Genomic DNA, 18,262 nt, shown 5'->3' with positions numbered 1-18,262 from the left:
TTTCCTAGTATTGTAAACATTTTTAGTAAAATCTAGATAGAAAGTAACTGAGCAATATGAATCAGAGACTTTCCCCATTCCATGTTTATAAGATGTATAAAGGATGCATACATATGCCTAGTTCTTTTTTTTTTTACAGTGTCATTTTCATAAATATTCAGGTAGGATGAATGTTGTCCATACAAAGCTTCATTGAATTATTATTGTACAGTTTATTCATAAATCTATAGCATTTGTTGCATGCTTAATAGTTACTTAGCTATGAACATGAAATTAATTTTGCATTATTTATCAGAGCATTGCTAGGTTTCCCAACAATCTAGTTGTAATAGTAGTATGAAACAACTATAATCACTGGCCATGTTTAGTGCCAAATATCATAGAAAAAGCTGGATACCTAAAAAAAAAAATTAAAGGAGGTTTTTAAAAAAATGTTATTTCTGCTGTCCTTTTTACATGTGTTTTTCATTCCAAACACCAATGCTAATAGTTATTAGTTAACACCAATAGCTAATAGTTAGCACTATAGCGCTCATATCTGTTCATTGGATATGGCTTCCCCTAAGAACTCTGGGAATTGTAGTTCTTTGTTAGAACTGAAACACTGAATTATTAAATCTACAAGATGATGGACAAAGTGACAATTATGCGTTTATCTAAGGAATTAGAAAACAATATATTTTATTGTTTTTCAATAACTTGCACATAAGATAAATATTAATCACACTATTTAATCACCTTTGTAGCCTACACAACTTTCTTCTAGGCAGCTTTCCCATTTGACCCTCACAGCAAACCTATGATAAAATGATGGATATATGTTCGATAAGTGGAGAACTAAACGGAGAGCTCATGGTGGTCTATACAAGTAATGAGCCAAATCTGCGGATACCCAGATGAAGTTATTGTCTAGCTGTTATGGAATGAGCAATTTAAGGCAAAGTGTATAAATGTTCCTGATAATTGACAAAATCCCAATTTAAAGAAAAACTTGATTAAATTTCCAGCCTTATAGTAAAGTGTTGCTAGCCTATAAAATACAACTCGGAAATCTAGAATCTTGGCATTCCTATGATAGTAAAGGAGCAGTAAAGAAAGATCCTGATATAAATGGAATTTTGTTTTGTAATTTAGAAAAATTAAATTATTTCCTGAGTTTGTAATTACTTAACGCATTTATTCTCTTAATGCAAATAAAATTTGCCATTATAAGCATATTGCAGTAGGCATGACTGCAGCTGAAATAGTATAGATTATACTAGTTATGTGAAGAGTTATTATGTGGACTGTACTACATGATATAATATGACTGGGAAAGATTAAAAATCTAGATTTTCTTTAATGTTTCTACTTCTGTAGTTTTTATGCAGTCTGCATGTTCAGTGCAATTCCTTCATTATAACTACTAAAATTTTTTATTATTATTAGCATCATTCTGCAGCAATTGCAGAGAAGGCCAGCCAACAGAAATCTGAAAGCCAATTTAAGGATTTCCTCAGAGAACTGTAGATGTAGGTTCTTTCACATATAAATAGCAACATCACTTTGACTTATATACTGCTTCACAGTGCTTTACAGCCCTCCCTAAGCGGTTTTACCGAGTCAGCATATTGCCCCCAACAATCTGGGTCTTCATTTTACTGACCTTGGAAGGAGGGAAGGCTGAGTCAACCTTGAGCCTGGTGGGATTTGAACTGCCAAATTGCAAGCAGCTGGCAGTCAACAGAAGTACCCTGCAGTACTGCATTCTAACCACTGCAGGTTCATAAAATTTCAGGATACACTAACTAAAATGGAATAAATAGGATATGAGCATAGCCTAGGATTCAGTTACTCAAGGCTCAAATTTAAATTAAAAAACCCTTTAATTTAGTATTAAATGTATATAAAAACAAAATTCTCAATCTCTGAGCCATCCCAAACTGTCACTTAAAAAGATTTTGTCTTAGGATAGTATCAGAGATACCTTTTATTTGTATCTCTGAGGTTCTCTCTCTGTGTGTGTGTGTGTGTGTGTCTCTGTGTGTGTATTTGTATGTGTCTATCATGTATCTAATTAGTTCTTAAAATTCACTGTTCTGTTTGGATTTTGATGATTAATGCTAGTTTATTTCAATTGTAAGTTGACTTTTAAGGCAGATCTTTGCATCTATTTTTTGTATTTTGTATTGCTTATTGCTTATTAAACCTCACTTTTCCTCTATTTCATTTTTCTTCTTCTATTGCTCTAATAACAAATGAATATTTGGTTGATTGTCTATTTTCCTTTTTCTTTCCCATTTTTAAAATCTACGGCTATTTATATGAGGTTTAGATTCTTGTTTTAGATTTTCTTTAACGTTTCTTCTTTTGTAGTTTCCTTGTAGTCCTCATGTTCAGTGCAATACCATGTTTATAAGTATTCAAGAAATAATATTTTTTATTATTTATAGCAGAGAAGACCATCCAACACAAAGATTTCCTCAGACAACTGCAGTATGTAAACAAGTGGAGGATGGCAAGGAAAGAAACTAAATGAAAAAATGAGAATGGAAACAAACTTTAAAGAACTTTAAATTTGTTTTAAGTGACAAGTGAAGAAATCAGTCAAAAGTGATACAATTTTTGATATACCCAAAAAATTCCACATAGCCACACTTCTCAGAATTCTTAAGAGGGGGAAGCCAGAGCAGAAAACCTGTTTATAAACATTGTAGTATTTGTCATTAGCCTCCTTTCAAAGAATTTGTTTTAAAATTAGCTTGCTTGGAATGACGTTGTCAAAGAAAATCAGATATTACTTAATTTCATAGTTTTTCCACTAAATAGGATTTCCACTAATCCAGGTGTTAAATTCATGTTAGAGGCTTTGATTATTTAATAGTGGTAGTGATTGATATGTAAATAAACTTGATCTGAAAATTGTATTCACAGAATACAGTCATTACCATATCTTTAGCCTTTGTTATCATATAAGATAGTTTGCATTTGTCACCCACCGCATTTTTCTCTGCAATAATTTTATTTACATTTGCTTATCAAAAATACAGAAATGTACATCTGTTTTGTCCATTCTATTTTGTTTCAATTCATTTTAATGTAAAAAAAATACTAATTCCTCACCAATTTTATGTTTGCCACTCCTAGGGAAGCATAAAAGTAATGTAATGTTTCTGAAAAGAAAAAAGGACTATAGAAAACTGGATAAATTTACATTGAGGGTGGAAAGAAGAATGGGGGGAGGAATTAAAGGTTAACCATATATTTCTAGTCATAGAAAATGGGTCATAATAAATACCTACAGATCATTTAATCCCATCTTTCAGCATTCTTTAACATTTTCAAGCATCACATATTGCCTTTTAAGGTATTTGACTGCTACAGAATAGGCTTTTTAAAGTGAAATGAGCTTAGAAAATGCAGAGTTCCCCCATTTAACAGTCAGAATTGTGCTCAGACCCTTAGGCAACTTATGTTGAGCTTTGAGAAGATCGATCATCATGTGGGCTCCCATCTGAATTCTCTGTCTCTCCTTCTGAAATGGCTTGCATTGGGGTGTTATATAATCGGCAGCGAACACTGTATCGGCTACTGCTTGCAGCTGGAGGTGCTCGTGATCGTCCTACACGTGAAGATGCTGATGTGGGAAAAGTTTTGGAAGAAAACCCTTCTACGTTTATCCTCGGGGGACAAGGAGGGAGAGGAGCTAATGCCTCAGCTCTTGATGAGCCTTGGAAGGGTTCATCTGCAGTTTGAAGAGTATCCCCAATTAGTTCTCCAGGAGATTTGGGAGAAACAGGACTCTTTAGTATCTCAGTGGCTGACATCCTATAGCTAGAATCAGACCGACTACCTTTTTTCAAGAGCAGTAGTTTAAATTCCTCATTTGAGGTACTGGACTTTTTGGCATTCCGATAAATAAGTCCAGGAGACCTGTGGCTGCATGCTGGACTTCCCACACTGGTAGGAGTGAGGGGAATATTAGTTGCAGGTGAGGTGCTGCTGACAGAAGACACGCTATTACTACTAGATGAAGCTTTCAGTCTGTTCCTTGAAGAAAGATCTCCAGAATCCTTTCTTCCAAGCACTTTCCTTTTTGACCTATTATAAAAAGAATTATATTCAACATTCATGGTACCAAAACATAAATATTCATATCTAATTACACGTAATAAAAATTGATACAATTATATGTTATATGGCATAGCATTTTGGGGTCTATTGCCTAGGTCCAGAAATCTAAATCAGATCTCATTATAGAACTCTCCTACTACACTATTAATAACTACATAACTAAAAACCTAATTTATCATCCATGAAAATGAAGGCTCTACCTTCCAGATAGTAGAACTGACAATATTGTCCAAATTGGAAAGGAAAAGGGAAAAATCGTAAAACTAAAGACCAGGGCTGGTGAAATGGAATTTAGTTATATTGTGGCTTCCCTCCACCCTGATAATTTAGGAAATACTGCCCCTCCCCCCAAAAAAGCTTGGACCAAGACAAATCTGGTGCCAGTAATATATGGTAGCTGTGGTATGCAAATTATGATGACATATCTGGATCAAAAAAATCAAGATTTTTTAATGTATCTATCAAACCTTGATAGAGTTTGGTATCCTTATATGAAGATTAGTAAAATTTCAGGTCCCTTTGAGTTAATCTGTGCTGCCTCATCAAGCCTAGGAAGAATGAGCAAAGGATGCTGGAAACGTACACCTAAAGTATATACATATACTCTCTGTAGGGTTGCCCAAGTCATGAAAGTCATCCTAACTGAGCCCAGGTAAAATGAGACAGTGCTTATAGGAGATATGGGAAGATGCTAGAAATGGCTGATTACTTTAGCAACAATGGCAGAGGCATCAATTCATACTCTGCAGGAGAAGGCAATGATAAGTCACTTCTATATTTTACCAAGAAAATCACATGGATAGTTTCTATAAAGCGATTTGCATTATAGTGTCAGATGGTGGTCTGTCAGGTTAAATGGTACTGAACATGTTATACACCATGAGCGAGGATCATTTAGAGTACTAAAAGTATTTATGGTGTGGCTAGATTAAATTATTCTTGACATCTAACTGCTGAGGCTGCTATGAAGGAAAATAATCTAAAGCTGCAAAAATACAATTTGCACTGGGAACATGGAATGTAGAAAATCTGAATATGGGAAAGCTCGAGACAATGGGAGACAAATGAATTAGCTACATATTGACATCTTAGACATTATCTAATAATAATGAATTGAAATTGGCCACTTTCAATCATAAGATCTTACAATATGAAAAATAAAACAAAAAAGAACAGTGTTGAAATAGAAAAGCTTTATAAAACCCTAGTAAGACCACACCTGAAATACTGTAACCAATTTTGGTTACCATACGACAAAAAAGATGTTGAGACTTTGGAAAAAGTTCAGAGAAGAGCAACTAAGATGATCAAAGGCCTGGAGACTAAAATTTATGAAGAACGGCTGTAGGATTTGGATTTGGCTAGTCTAAAGAAAAGAAGAATTAGGGGTAACATTATAGCAGCATTTCAGTATTTCAGGGGCTGCCACAAAGAAGAGGGGGTTGAATTATCCTACAAAGCACTAGAGGGCTGGACAAGAAACAATGGTTGGAAACTAACCAAAGAGAGAAGCAACCTGGAATTAAGGAGAAACTTCCTAACAGCGAAGATAATTGATCAGTGGAACAGCTTGCCTTCAGAAATCGTGGCCGCTCCATTACTGGAAGTTTTAAAGAAGATACTAGACTTGTGATGACGAACCTATGGCACGTGTGCCAGAGGTGATACGCAGAGCCCTCTCTGTGGGCATGGGCACCATCGCCAGCTGCTCTTCTGGTTTCTGCCATGGCCAGCTGGTCTTTGCAGGAGCTGGAAAATAGCCTGAAAATGGCCTGAAAAATGCCCCCAAAATGAGCCATTTTTCAGGCTGGTTTTGTGGCATTTTCAGGCCATTTTCAGGCGAGGGCTGGAGCACCTGGAAACACCCCAGAAACGGCCCAAAAATGCCCCCCAAACACCTGGAAAATGGCCCGAAAACTAGCCTGAAAAACACGCATATGCACGCCAACCAGCTGGTCTTTGGGTTTCCGGTGCTCTGGCGCACACACATAAACATGCATGCACACGCATCCTGGTTTGGGCATTTGGTGCCAAAAAGGTTCAACATCACTGTACTAGACAGTCACTTATCTGAAATAGTATACATTCTCTTGCTTGAGCAGGGGGATGGAGTAGAAGACTCCAAGGATCCTTCCAGCTCTTTTTTATTCTACAAATATAGCAATATTTGCATGCAATAGAGTCAATAACTGAATAGCATCAATTAGACTTAATGCAAAACTCTTTGCTATAACTGTTATCCAAGTTATACTCCAACTACTGATGTAAAAGAACTGAAGGTTGGTGAGATTTATCTTCATGTTCAAATTGAAATTGACAGAAAATGCAAGCAGTCCATACTGCTTGTGGTTGGAGACTGAAAAATCGTTGTTGTAAGTAGCAAAGAGAAAAATGTAGTTGGACTATATGGCACAAGAAATAGAAATAAAGCAGAAGAGTGGTGCCAGTTTTTGCCAATCCAGGGATGTTTTTCATTGCTACATAGTCTTCAACCACAAAAATAAATAAATGTCAATGTACATAGACATTGCCAGAGTACACAACAATAAAATTGATTACATTATTGGTAAAAGGAGCTAAAAAAGCTCAATTAATACAGCAAAGATGTGCCTACAGCAGCAGAATTAGTAAAGATTCTACCTAAACTATGGCAGTGAAACTGGAGAAAGACATAGGGGCCAAGTTTGGAAGACATGAGTCTGCATATCAATATCAAAGAAATGACTTAACAGATTGTGCAAAATATTGTACAATATGCTACATTTCACATATTAGCAAAATAATGCTTAAGATTACTCGACACAAATTAGAACTCTACAGAGGAAAAGGAGATAGCAGATGTTCAAGCTACCTTGAACAAGAAACAGGAAACAAGAGACATTAATGGGAAAGTCAAAGAATACCAAAAAAGTCAATAATATGTACTTCATTGAGACATTGAAGGACTTTGAATGTTTCAACTATATCAAGTTGTGGAATATTCTTAGGAAAATTGGAATTCTAGAACATTCCATTGCTCTATGCAAAACATATACATAGAAGGGGAAGCCATAGCACATGGTGTATAGAACATGGTGGCAAGGGAGACAGACCGTTCTGGAGAAAGTTTGTCTCTGTGGTTGGTCCAAGCTGACCACCAACTTGATGGCAGATAATCAAGTAATCAATCAATAAAATACTTCATAAAAAGTCATGCATTAAACTTGTATCCCTGCTTTATTTGAGTGGGAAACAATTTAACTTCCCTGATATTTTCTTCAGTTTGGGGTTTTGCATGTTCTACTGGCACTTGCAGTAGGGAGGAACAAGGTGGGAATATAGCCATTTCATTTCACTTTCACAAAGCAGTTTCTAAGGAACATTTCCCTTGATTTTTCATTGAAACAACATACCTATCTGATGGTCTGCAATTCCTACCGTACTTTAAACTATAGAAATAGTTATATTGGTCTGGACTGAAAAATAACGTTTCTGAAACAAGCACTTTATCACCATTATGTCGAATAAATTGCTAATATGGCAATAAAATTACAGTTTCCAGTTATGGTAACATTAACCTACCGGTGAATTACTGCAAACAGATCCTCTGTTGTTCGCGGTTTATTTGGAGACATCAAAAACTCTTCTACTTCAATTTGAGAGTCCTCATTTATGGGTGAGATTATAGAATCATCACTCACAAAAGATTCTTCAAAAAAAAAGCAATAAAGAAAACTGCTAAGAATCATGTACCAGAATTTGATTACATAGTCTCCTTAATTAATGGAATTAGGTATGTAAGAATTAGAGCTAAATATTGGATAAACTGTTAAATTAATATTAATGATAAAAAGCTCTTTTGTTTATTAAAAGGAATTGCAGATTTATGTATACATATTCATAGATAGTCCTTGGCTTATGACAGTACTTGGGAGTGGAATTTTCCATCACTAACCAATGCAGTCATAAAGTTTAACTGCACTGCTTAGCAACAGCAATCCCTGCAGTCCCAGTTGCCATTGTCAGTCAAATACCTCAATTGTTAAGGATAACAAGTCAGCAGGTAACATCCTGCTGGCTTCCCACAGCAGAAGTCAGTGGGGAAGATGACAGGAAATTGTAAATCCCAGGTCAGCAGGCAGGTGAGTGGCTGCAACGTGGTGACGAAGAGAGCAAGGGGAGTCCAGAAAAGCATGGTTCAAGGTCAGAGAGGGTGCATGAGAGTGCAGTGTGTATTGGGGGGTGGGTGCAGAAAGATGCGAGGTAGTGTGAGATAGGCATAGTTTGGATTGAACAGAGTGCATGAGAATATGTGACAGGGGTAGTACAGGTTAGGGAAGGTGCATGAGTGGCTAGCACAGTGCAAACACAGAGTGGGAGATTTTCTGTAGAAGGCAGCAGGGAAGGTTGTAAATGACAATCACATGATCACAAGGTATTGCAAAACTGGTTGTGAGTGTGAAACAGTTACCAAGCTCCTATATCCGTGATGGTGAGCCTATGGCACACAAGCCACAGGTGGCACGCAGAGTCCTCTCTGCAGGCATGCCAGCCATTGCCCCAGGCTCAGCTCCACTGTGCATGTGCACGTGCCTTTCACTGGCCAGCTGGTCTTCGGATCTCTGCCACGCATGCATTGGGGAGCACATGTATGGGAGGGTGGGGTGCATGCACAGGGGCACTCGCAATGCATTTTGGGGCCTTGTGCGGGCTCCCTTGGGGCCCATTTTGGTTGCCAGGTTGGTGCAGGAGGCCTTCCAGGCCCGAAACAGAGTGCAGGGAGGGGCGTTTGGGCACGTGACAACAAAAAGGTTAGCCATCACTGTCCTATATCATGAGACCATGGGGGTGCTGGGATGGCTGAACCCCAAGAACCAGTCATAATGACTATTTGTTCAGTGCTGTTATAACTTAGATCATAGGTCAAGGACTAGCTCTATATTTCTTCAAAGAATCATACATTTATTAGTGCAATATGTTAGAGTTTCACTGAAATTAATGAAATTCTGGAAATTATCCATTAATATGATCAAGTAACATTTCTAGCATTTGGTGCTACCATTAGCAGTGTAGGAATAATTAAGAACTAACCTTTTAAGATATTATCTTCTGTAGTTTCTTGTGTCTCAGCTGCTCTGCTATCACTGTCATCTGAGGCACTTTTGGTTGCAATACCTGACATGATATCATTTTCAGAGCATTTTTCACTTAGTGAATCTATATTTGCGATTTCTGGTTGATAATTGATATTCTCAGGCACTTTGTCATCATGTTGGCTTATATCAAGCTGATGCTTCAGCTGATAACAAGTATCTGCTCCCCAAATTAAGGAGTCAGACCGAGGAATATCTTCATGAAGTGGTTCATATTTTGACTTTTGTTCACAGTGTGCAGGTAATTCATATGGAGACTGCATGGGGTTAATACTCTTATTCTGTTCTGAACCACAAGTAATTTTGCCTTCAAGATTGCTTGGAAAAACTGTTGTGCCTTGTGGAAATTCAGAAAACCCACAAACTTTATTAGTTGTATGCTCTAGCAAAATCCCTTGTACTGAATGTATTTGATCTGGTACACTCTTAGCTGCTGGAACACTCTCTAGAAATGAGTTTAGATTCTCTTGACATATATTTCTTTCAGTAAAGGTTAAACTATCTTCTCCTAGTAGTTGTTCTGGGCTTATCTGTACTGGGGAGGGATTGATATAAGACACTATGGCATCTTCCATGAAGAACTGATGTGACACTTGTTTCTTACTTACACGTGGTTTCATTTTGCCTGAAGAAATAGCAGTTACCAAACTATGTTCTTGAATGGGTAGAAAATCTGGATTGTCTTTCTGTTTCCTTTCTTCAGGCTTATTAATTGATCGAAGATGTACTGACTTCAGCACTGAAGGTGTAATAGCAAGTGCTGGTGAAGAATTAGAATTCAGCACTTCTTCTATCATATTTGATTTATTATTGTTAAAAGCATGTAGCTGGGGTCTGGGAGCATATGGTTTAATCAAAACATTATGAAGAGCACTTAGGTCAAGATGAGTAGGAGGTATAACCGGAAGTTCTAAATCTTTGTTTAAAAATATGTTGCCATCTTTAGAAGAAGATTGTTGTAATGAGGATTTCCTTTCTGGCACTTTTGGCTTTCTTTTATTCCCTCCTGGGGATAGGGGACCAGAAAAAAATGCTGTTGGAAATGATGATGTTGGGGTTTCTGACTGACTGGAATAGCCACTTGAAGGAGAAGCTAAACCAGCCAGTTTTTCTGGGGATGCCAACTTAAACTCATTCTCAGCAGAAGGAAGAGAAGGAGTGGTGGCTCTTGATCCAGACTGTGATGTTTGAGATTCAGAACTTTCTGGTGACTTTATGCATTCTATGACCGTAGTACCCGTAGCAGTGCTTGAATTAGATAAAGATCTATAGGGATCATTAGATTTCAAGTCATTTAGAAGCCAGAGATCTGCATAGTGAGATTGTTCAGCACCTTCATCTTTAAATGATGCAATGTCCATGGAATCAAAAGGGAGGCCCTTTACATCATTCTCATCCTGATTATGCCAGGAAGGTTTCTGTTTACTTGGCAGGCTAGTACTTTCTACCTTTGAAGGTGTGTTTGCAAACTCGAGGGGCAGCTTCATTTCCCTGGAAGTATGAGGCATATGTTGCTGCCCACTATTTGTCTTTGGTTCTTTCTTCTCCAAAATATCTGTTCTAGTGTCAGATTTCCTTAAAGATGAACTGCGTTTTGGTGGGGCTGGCTTCGCCTTTGGTTTCTTTAGAGAAATGCCTGCTTTTCCTTGCTTCCTATGATCCATATAATCTTGCCAATTACATTGAGTGAGATTGGAAGCAAAACTTGCATTCTGGCAATTTTCAGAGCCCACAGCTGCATAGTTACACATATAACTTTTATCTCCTTTGAGTCCACAGTCAAAGTGCATGGAGGTATAGTAGCCTTCAGTATCAACTGAAAAATGTGAGCTAGTCTCTGCTTTATCCAATGGAGACTTCTCTACAAAACTGTCATAAGTGGCCATGCTTGTAAAACTCGGACAGCCCAGACTATCAGTCTTGGGATGTTCAGGGCTGAAATCTTGATGGCAGGATGCATCATGATGATGATGCAAATAATTCCACTCACTGTCACTTGTGTTGCTATTGTTAGGGTCATCTAGTAGATCAGAAGTGAAAGAACTTGCCCTGTGACCTCTAATTTTATGTTCACTGTAGTGTTCAATTATGAAAATACTTGAATCTTCATTAGCATTAGGGGCAATGTTCAGTGATAATTCTGAATCACAGTGTGAAGAACCTGTCAGTGGAGGTGAAGCAGCAGGAGGAATTGTTTCAGATGTTTGGGAAGGACATGTTGAGCTACTTCCACTCCAATTTCCACTGGATGATTGATGTTCATCTTTCTGGTCCATGTGACTGCTGAGAAGAACCCCAGCTGTGGAGAAAGAGTGAATTGGACTTCCAAAGGTATCAGAGTTTGAAGAAATATCACAACTTCCAGAATCTACTATCCTTGATAACCTTGACCTCCCTCTTTCACTTGAGTTATGATCTGGACTATGAAAATGCTGGGAACAAGCTAAGCCCCTGGGATGGCGTTCTTGTGAACAATGATTATTAATAGCATCCTTATTCTTTGTGGAGATTCGTTCTTGATTTGTTAAAAAATGTTCTGCGTCATATGCTGAAATTTTGGCACCATTGTTGTGGTCTTTTTCATTGGCTCTAGCACCTTCACGAGGAAGACTCCTTGATCGAACACGATTGCTCATTGATGTAAACATAGAGTCACCATTATCTGTCAGCACCAATATGTTGCCAGCTGAATGAGACAGTGAAGCTACTGCACTTTGACCTCTCTGAGCACGTATTCTTCTCCGAGATGGGGCAGCAATGAGAATATCTTCTGTTTGGCACTCAGAGTCTCGGGTACCTGATCTCCTGTTGATGTTATTAGAGAAGTCTGGATTTGCATGCACAATGATATTCCGTTCTCTTGCTACTGGTGATTCATCAGAATCTAGGATACATAGATAAAATTTTGTGAGTCATCACACTTTTCAACTGGCTAACAAATTATGATATTGACATTGGCCTAAAAAGTTCAAAAGGTAGGTTTTAGTTTTGCTAATGCCAATTTTCACCAAGTAGAATTAAAATAAAAATAGTTGCTATCTTCACACTAGATGTTTCACATAGCAATGCTTAGCACTACCAACAATGACCCTTATTAAAGAGGAAAACTAATCTGAACAGAGAAATATTAATCTATTTCTGCAATCCTCCCAAGTGGTGTTTTCTCTGCAGACTCAAAATGTTTACTTGCAAAGGAATAATCTACATCTGAAATTAAGGAGCTGGTTAGTTTTATGCCAGCTTGATCTTTCATTTGTTGCCATAATAGAATATTGATTCTAGTTCAGTGTAAGAAAAAAAAACCACCCTAAGTGAGCTTGTCTAATTGAATGAACTTAATATTTAGCAATTAAGAGAAAAAAGTAATACATAAAAATGGGGTGGTGGGAGTGGACTAGTTGATCAAGTTTTCAGAACAGATAATATGTGTACAACTGTTTAGAACTGTCAGCATAATCCAAGTAGGAATCAGAAACAGAAGAGCTAATTCTACTTTGTTGTAAAGCTACATTGACAGACTCTTGCAAGTCTGAAAGTACATCTCTTCCCCGCCCCAAGTTTCCTTTACAGTCCAAGGAACTAAGGAGAATCTCCTCTGAGCCTTTTGCCCTGTCCTCTATCCAGTTGTGGAGTCCACTGTCTCTTATCTTGACAGTGTCTTTTGCCATCATCACTGGAATAAATAAATTAGTCTGTGGCAATTTATCAGCATATTTATTATCAGGAAACATTTGTTAGGTTTTACAAGGAAAAATAATTTAAAAATAATTTAAACTACTTACTTTTGATGTATAGAGCAAACTAAAAGAACACAATTCAACAGAAATCAGGTAAGATTGTATTTAGACAATGTGAGCTAGAGGTATATCTGTTCTACTAAGTGACACCTACAACACATTGAGACTGATTCTGTAAGGAGCAATAAAGATGGGTGGCAATATTTACAAAAAATATGAAACAAATAAAACATACCAAATGCATCATACTTGAAACCACAGTCAGAAATTTGGAAAACCACTGAAAGCAAGCTAGAGTTGCATTAAGACAGCTCTCTAGGAAATATTTTATTTATACTCTACCTATTTCTTGTTGGACTCTTCTGGGGATACCAGAGATGGTTTTTCTCCTTCTCAGTTTCCGTCTTCGCTGCAGTACAGATTGGGAGTGAACAAGTGAACAGCGTATACTAGCTTCTCGGTCAAAACCAACTCCTGCAATCCATAAATAGGTGACATTAGCTTTTAGAAACAATAAACAATGGTTTTGACTGGAAGACCACAACGGGTCAAATGAACTTTTCAGATTATGCCTGAAAATAAGTAAAAGACAGACCTTAACATTCTTAAAAAAAAATTGCATACCGCAGCTAACCTTCACAAAAGAGAGAAGGGAATGAAAGGAATGAGAGGAAGTTAGCTACTCTCCTTATAAGGACCATTTACCGAAATGTTTTCCCAAGATTATCATGTTCCAGAGGCCCTGATATATATATAAAATGAAAATTAGGATTCAGGAGAATAATCAGGGTTTTTTTTTTTTTTTTTGTAAATTACTAAAACAAAAGGGGGGGGAGAAAGATTCTATGCATTGCTGATATGTAATAGAGAGGTTAAGATACTATGACAAATCCAACTGTTTTTGGATTTCCCATATGTCAATCCATGTAAAATATCATTCAGATTGATGTCATATTTGTATCTTTTGACACTGATTTCTAGGTCCAAAAAAGAGTCAACAATTAGCAAATATTTTGTCTCCAACTGGCAGAGTTTTCTAAGTTCCAGGCAGGATTTATTTGCTACTTTGTTTTTAGATAGTTGAAACTGAAGATGGAACCACCTGAATGCAAAGCCCATGATGTTTCACTGAAGTGGAAATTCATTTTCAACTGAATGCTTCCTCCTCTCATTAATAATATGAACAGGGTCTTGCTTCCATTTGTTCAAAAACTTGGCAAGACTATTTTCTAAACAAATACATCATAGTCTTTTCTCAACACTAAAAATCTGGTGTAAGGACCACTATATGAAGAAAAATAAGGTTAAAAAATAATAAAACACCATTCATTTAAATAAAACATGTATACTCTCAGTATCTGTCAAGAGTACTAACTAGGTGGACTGAGTACCATTGTGCAATACTATATTTAGTCTATTCTGAACTGTTTTATAATTAGTTATCAATTTTTGCTTTTAACTGTAACATGCCAGGAATCATCTGTTGGGGACTGGGAGGCAAGAAGTGACAAAATGTCCACATATATCATGACTTATGATACAAATACATAATGATGGGGCTTGCATTACAATATCATTGAACACATCATTTTACATCATCATTTTATGTGATTTATTGAGAATGCCACTGTTTTGGAGTGCAGTGGCATAGAAAATGCATCAAAAAATAAATGTACTGTTGTATTGACGCACACAGCAATTATGATGGTAGGTTAATAATAGTTTAAGTTGTATTCCCACTAAAACCTGATTCATTATAAAGTTGTACCAAAGCAGAAAAACATTTATTTAATGCATTGTGTAGTTATAAAGGGTAGACTGAAGGAGAATACATAAAAGCATTGCAGATAATTCAATGTGGCATTTTGATCATGGGCAAAGCATTAAATGGGAACACATTTCATCAGCCTTCAAGCAGCTGCACATGATTTTGCTACACACACTACCCTAACCAAAATGTTTTCTGGACATGGTCAAAAGAAACTGCCATTTCTCTATGAGGAGTTTTCCTTCAGTAATAGGAATTATTCAACCCAATTACTAATATTGCATATAAGCCATGTTGATTTTGGCTTATAAATAATAACATTCTTTACTAATTGTATAAAACCTATACTAACATATTTAGCATTTTATTGTTTTACTGTTTGCTTCCTTTGTAAGTGAGTCTATCAGGTCCATCTTCTGGTTACAGAAGAAAATGTCATAGTGAGTCCAAGCTTTCAGTCAATGGAACAGATACTATACGATACATCAAAACAGATTTCCTTCTTGTTGGTTTAGGAATTTATTACCATACTTTCTGTCGCATAGCCAGATGTCACACTTGATAAAGCTTATTTGTAAATTTGAAGTGGGCCAATGGATTGGCTGCCCATGTAGCCATCTTGCAATTCTGCATCACTGGGACTGTCTATTCATATGGCTCTTGATGTGGCTGATTTTCTTACTGCGTGGGCATGATGGGATTGGCCAAAAGTAATTTAGCATGATTTCTTGAAATATATGGAAGTGCGAATTTACCTTGGGAACCTTATTTATAGGAACACTCTATCTATGTGGAATGTCTATGAATCACTTCTTGTTAGTTCTCCTACTCTTCTGAATGATGATACCAGAAATGTATCTGCCATATTGGTGTTTTAACTGGGACATCCCTAATGGGATTCAATGGTGGATCTGTTATTGCTCACAGCATCAAGCAAACAATTTATTGTGCGTGATGGTGATAGGGAGATCCTTCATTTCCTAAAGACCTTTGATAAGACTGTGGTATACTTGAAATATATCAAAGTATATCAAGCTTCCAGTGGCTGCTTTGATATTTTGAGGAGTGGATTCAGGGGAATCAAAGTGGCTCTTCAAAACATTTACGTAGGTCTAGTGGTTATGACTTGAAAAGCCCAACCTCTTTTTTAAAAAAGAGCATTACTATGTTCAACTGAGGTATTTTTATGCCACTGGTTCTTATCAGTGTATATATTAAACAGTGTATAAACTCTGACATTAATATTATTTTATTGTGTACTGATACGGAAACCTTCATGACTGCTCAGAGGCAATACCTCAGAGGCAATACTGTGTACAGAGAATCTTTTGAGATCTAAATGAATAGATTAGTCTACTGTTCACAATAGATTCATTTTTGGTTTAATCTATGGAATGAGATGAGGAATCAATGAGCCAATACTGCTAATTCAAAAATGTTACTAGTCATGGATTTTCATTCTGATTTCATATTGTATTGCAAATTCCTGTCTCTTTCTCTCTTTTATGTATCATATATAATAGAAAGAAGATTTCTAATAAGTGAAGGAATTTTTAAAATAAATTGTACATATCAATTTAGAATATTATTCCTATACACTTGGCCTTGGAGCATTATGGAAGGCATTGAAGCAAATATTAAAATGCTATTAATTTTCTGTAGCACTTATGACTCATATCATATGTTGTTGGTGAGAAATATTTATTACAGCACATAACAAACATGATTATCACGTAGTGTAAAAGGCTGCTGAATTCAACTATGCCTTTCTAATCCAAATATCTCAGCATCAATGTCCATGCATAATCACGATACAGAAATTTAAAGTGAGGTCTTTCTCATTGAATTTAATGGGGCTCATTCCCATCTTAATAGATGTTAAAGTTATCAAAAAATTTAAAGAAATCTTATATTTATATATACCCTCCTATTCTTTCATAAGGGCCTAAAGTCATGGCTCCACTAGCTGGCTTGTGGGAAAAGCACAATGGAGTGGTTGATTAACAACAGATGCCAACTTCCCTCATTCTGTGCCCAGCACATGTCCTTAAATTTTAATGTTTGGTTTTTATTTATGTCTTAATGTATACCATGTTTCCCCGAAAATAGAACCTATCCTGAAAATAAACCCTAGCTTGATTTTTTAATGTGTGCAACTAATATAAGACCTATCCCAAAAATAAGCCCTAGTTAAGATCCCACTTGCTACATCCCACCATCTGGTTGTATCAGGTGGGATGAGGCACATGCATAAAAATCAAGCTAGGTCAGGGTTGGGGGGATGGAGCGCTCCATGTGCCCGGCACCAGCTTACTTTAGGACTGCTGCAGCATAGGAGGCCTGGCTGCAGTGGTCTTAAGGTAAGCGGATAAGACATCCCCTGAAAATAAGACCTGGTGATTGTTTTGGGGACCAAAAGAAAATAAGACCAGTTTTTAATTTTTGGGAAACACGAGTATCTATGTATATAATGCATATGTATATATACACTTTTATGACTGTAAGTTGCCCAGAGTTACCATATGCTAAAATGGGAGGGGGGTGTTTCCCAATAAAATACATTTGCTAATTGTAAAAGTCTATATTTAGAGAAATATTTACTGCAATAAAATAAGTGATTAAAACTCCTTCAAATCAACCACAAAAAAGAGGACAAAATATTTGTACCAGTGACGTTGATGGGGATAATACAAGAGGAAATCACTTGGGCATCTTGTTTCATTTTCTCCTCTGGAGTTGGGAGGGGTAGTGCTTTGCTCCAATTTGTTTGTTTATCCAGCGTAGAAGGTATATTATGTATTGGATTTTTCGGCCTCTGCCCTAACATGATATCTGTATCTTCTTCCTCCGAAGGGTGGTGGGACTGTAAATAAATACAATTAAAATGAGCATCCATGCATAAACAACAAAATAGTAAGAATTGGAAGTAAAAAAAAGGAAGGAAGTTCCTTGAAACGTAGATGAACTTTCTTTCATGTTGTTTGCATGTGGACTTAGAAATGAACAATTTACATATGATTGGCAACCTGCAGCACTGATTTCAGTAGAACTTTAGCATGGCCTTATGAATTGATCTCATGTTCTATATATTTTGAAAGAAATACATATTTTATATTTTTAAAATACCTGATTTTACTTCAAAGTAAGATTTCTCTGAAATTAACATAATTTAAACATAGGAATACTGAGCTATGGATTTAAAGTCAATCAAAGGTGTTGCATTCACTCTGTCCATATGACATATTTAACCATGTCAAGTTAAGATCTGGTGATGGCATTCACAGACCCTAAGCTTGAATAATGTTAACTCTGGGTTGTTGTTAGTAGTTGCTACGAAATATAAACCTGGTTCATTTGATTAATTTGCTGTTCATAATACAGTGTTAAACCAGAAAATGGGGTTTTGGTCAGCAGATTAAATATGTCATGTGAACACAGTCATCTAATAATAAATACTGGGTATCAAAAGAAAGATTGAATAGTAAAGTTTGAACCAGGATCTTCAGAATATC

General features: G+C 36.6%; 1 protein-coding gene across 4 annotated transcripts in view; it reads right to left on the bottom strand.

Annotated features, from left to right (window-relative positions):
* Positions 1-526: 526 nt before the first annotated feature.
* NHS (NHS actin remodeling regulator) overlaps positions 527-18,262 on the bottom strand; it is a 284,324-nt gene continuing 266,588 nt past the window's right edge. For 3 of the 4 annotated variants that reach the window (XM_081948743.1, XM_081948744.1, XM_081948745.1), the window contains 5 exons: positions 17,418-17,613; positions 13,325-13,456; positions 9,184-12,129; positions 7,675-7,801; positions 527-4,080 (listed from right to left, as the gene is read on the bottom strand). In XM_081948743.1, the coding sequence (XP_081804869.1) occupies positions 3,450-4,080; positions 7,675-7,801; positions 9,184-12,129; positions 13,325-13,456; positions 17,418-17,613 (4,032 nt within the window). In that variant the 3' untranslated portion in view covers positions 527-3,449. The remainder of the gene's footprint in view (positions 4,081-7,674; positions 7,802-9,183; positions 12,130-13,324; positions 13,457-17,417; positions 17,614-18,262) is intronic. The other variant, XM_081948746.1, reaches the window with a different exon arrangement.

This window comes from Natrix helvetica, assembly GCF_964273705.1.
Source record: "Natrix helvetica genome assembly, chromosome: 3".
NCBI classification, from domain to species: Eukaryota; Metazoa; Chordata; class Lepidosauria; order Squamata; family Natricidae; genus Natrix; species Natrix helvetica.
The sequence above is the reverse complement of the archived record's forward strand: the minus strand, read 5'-3'. Positions and strand labels throughout refer to the sequence as shown.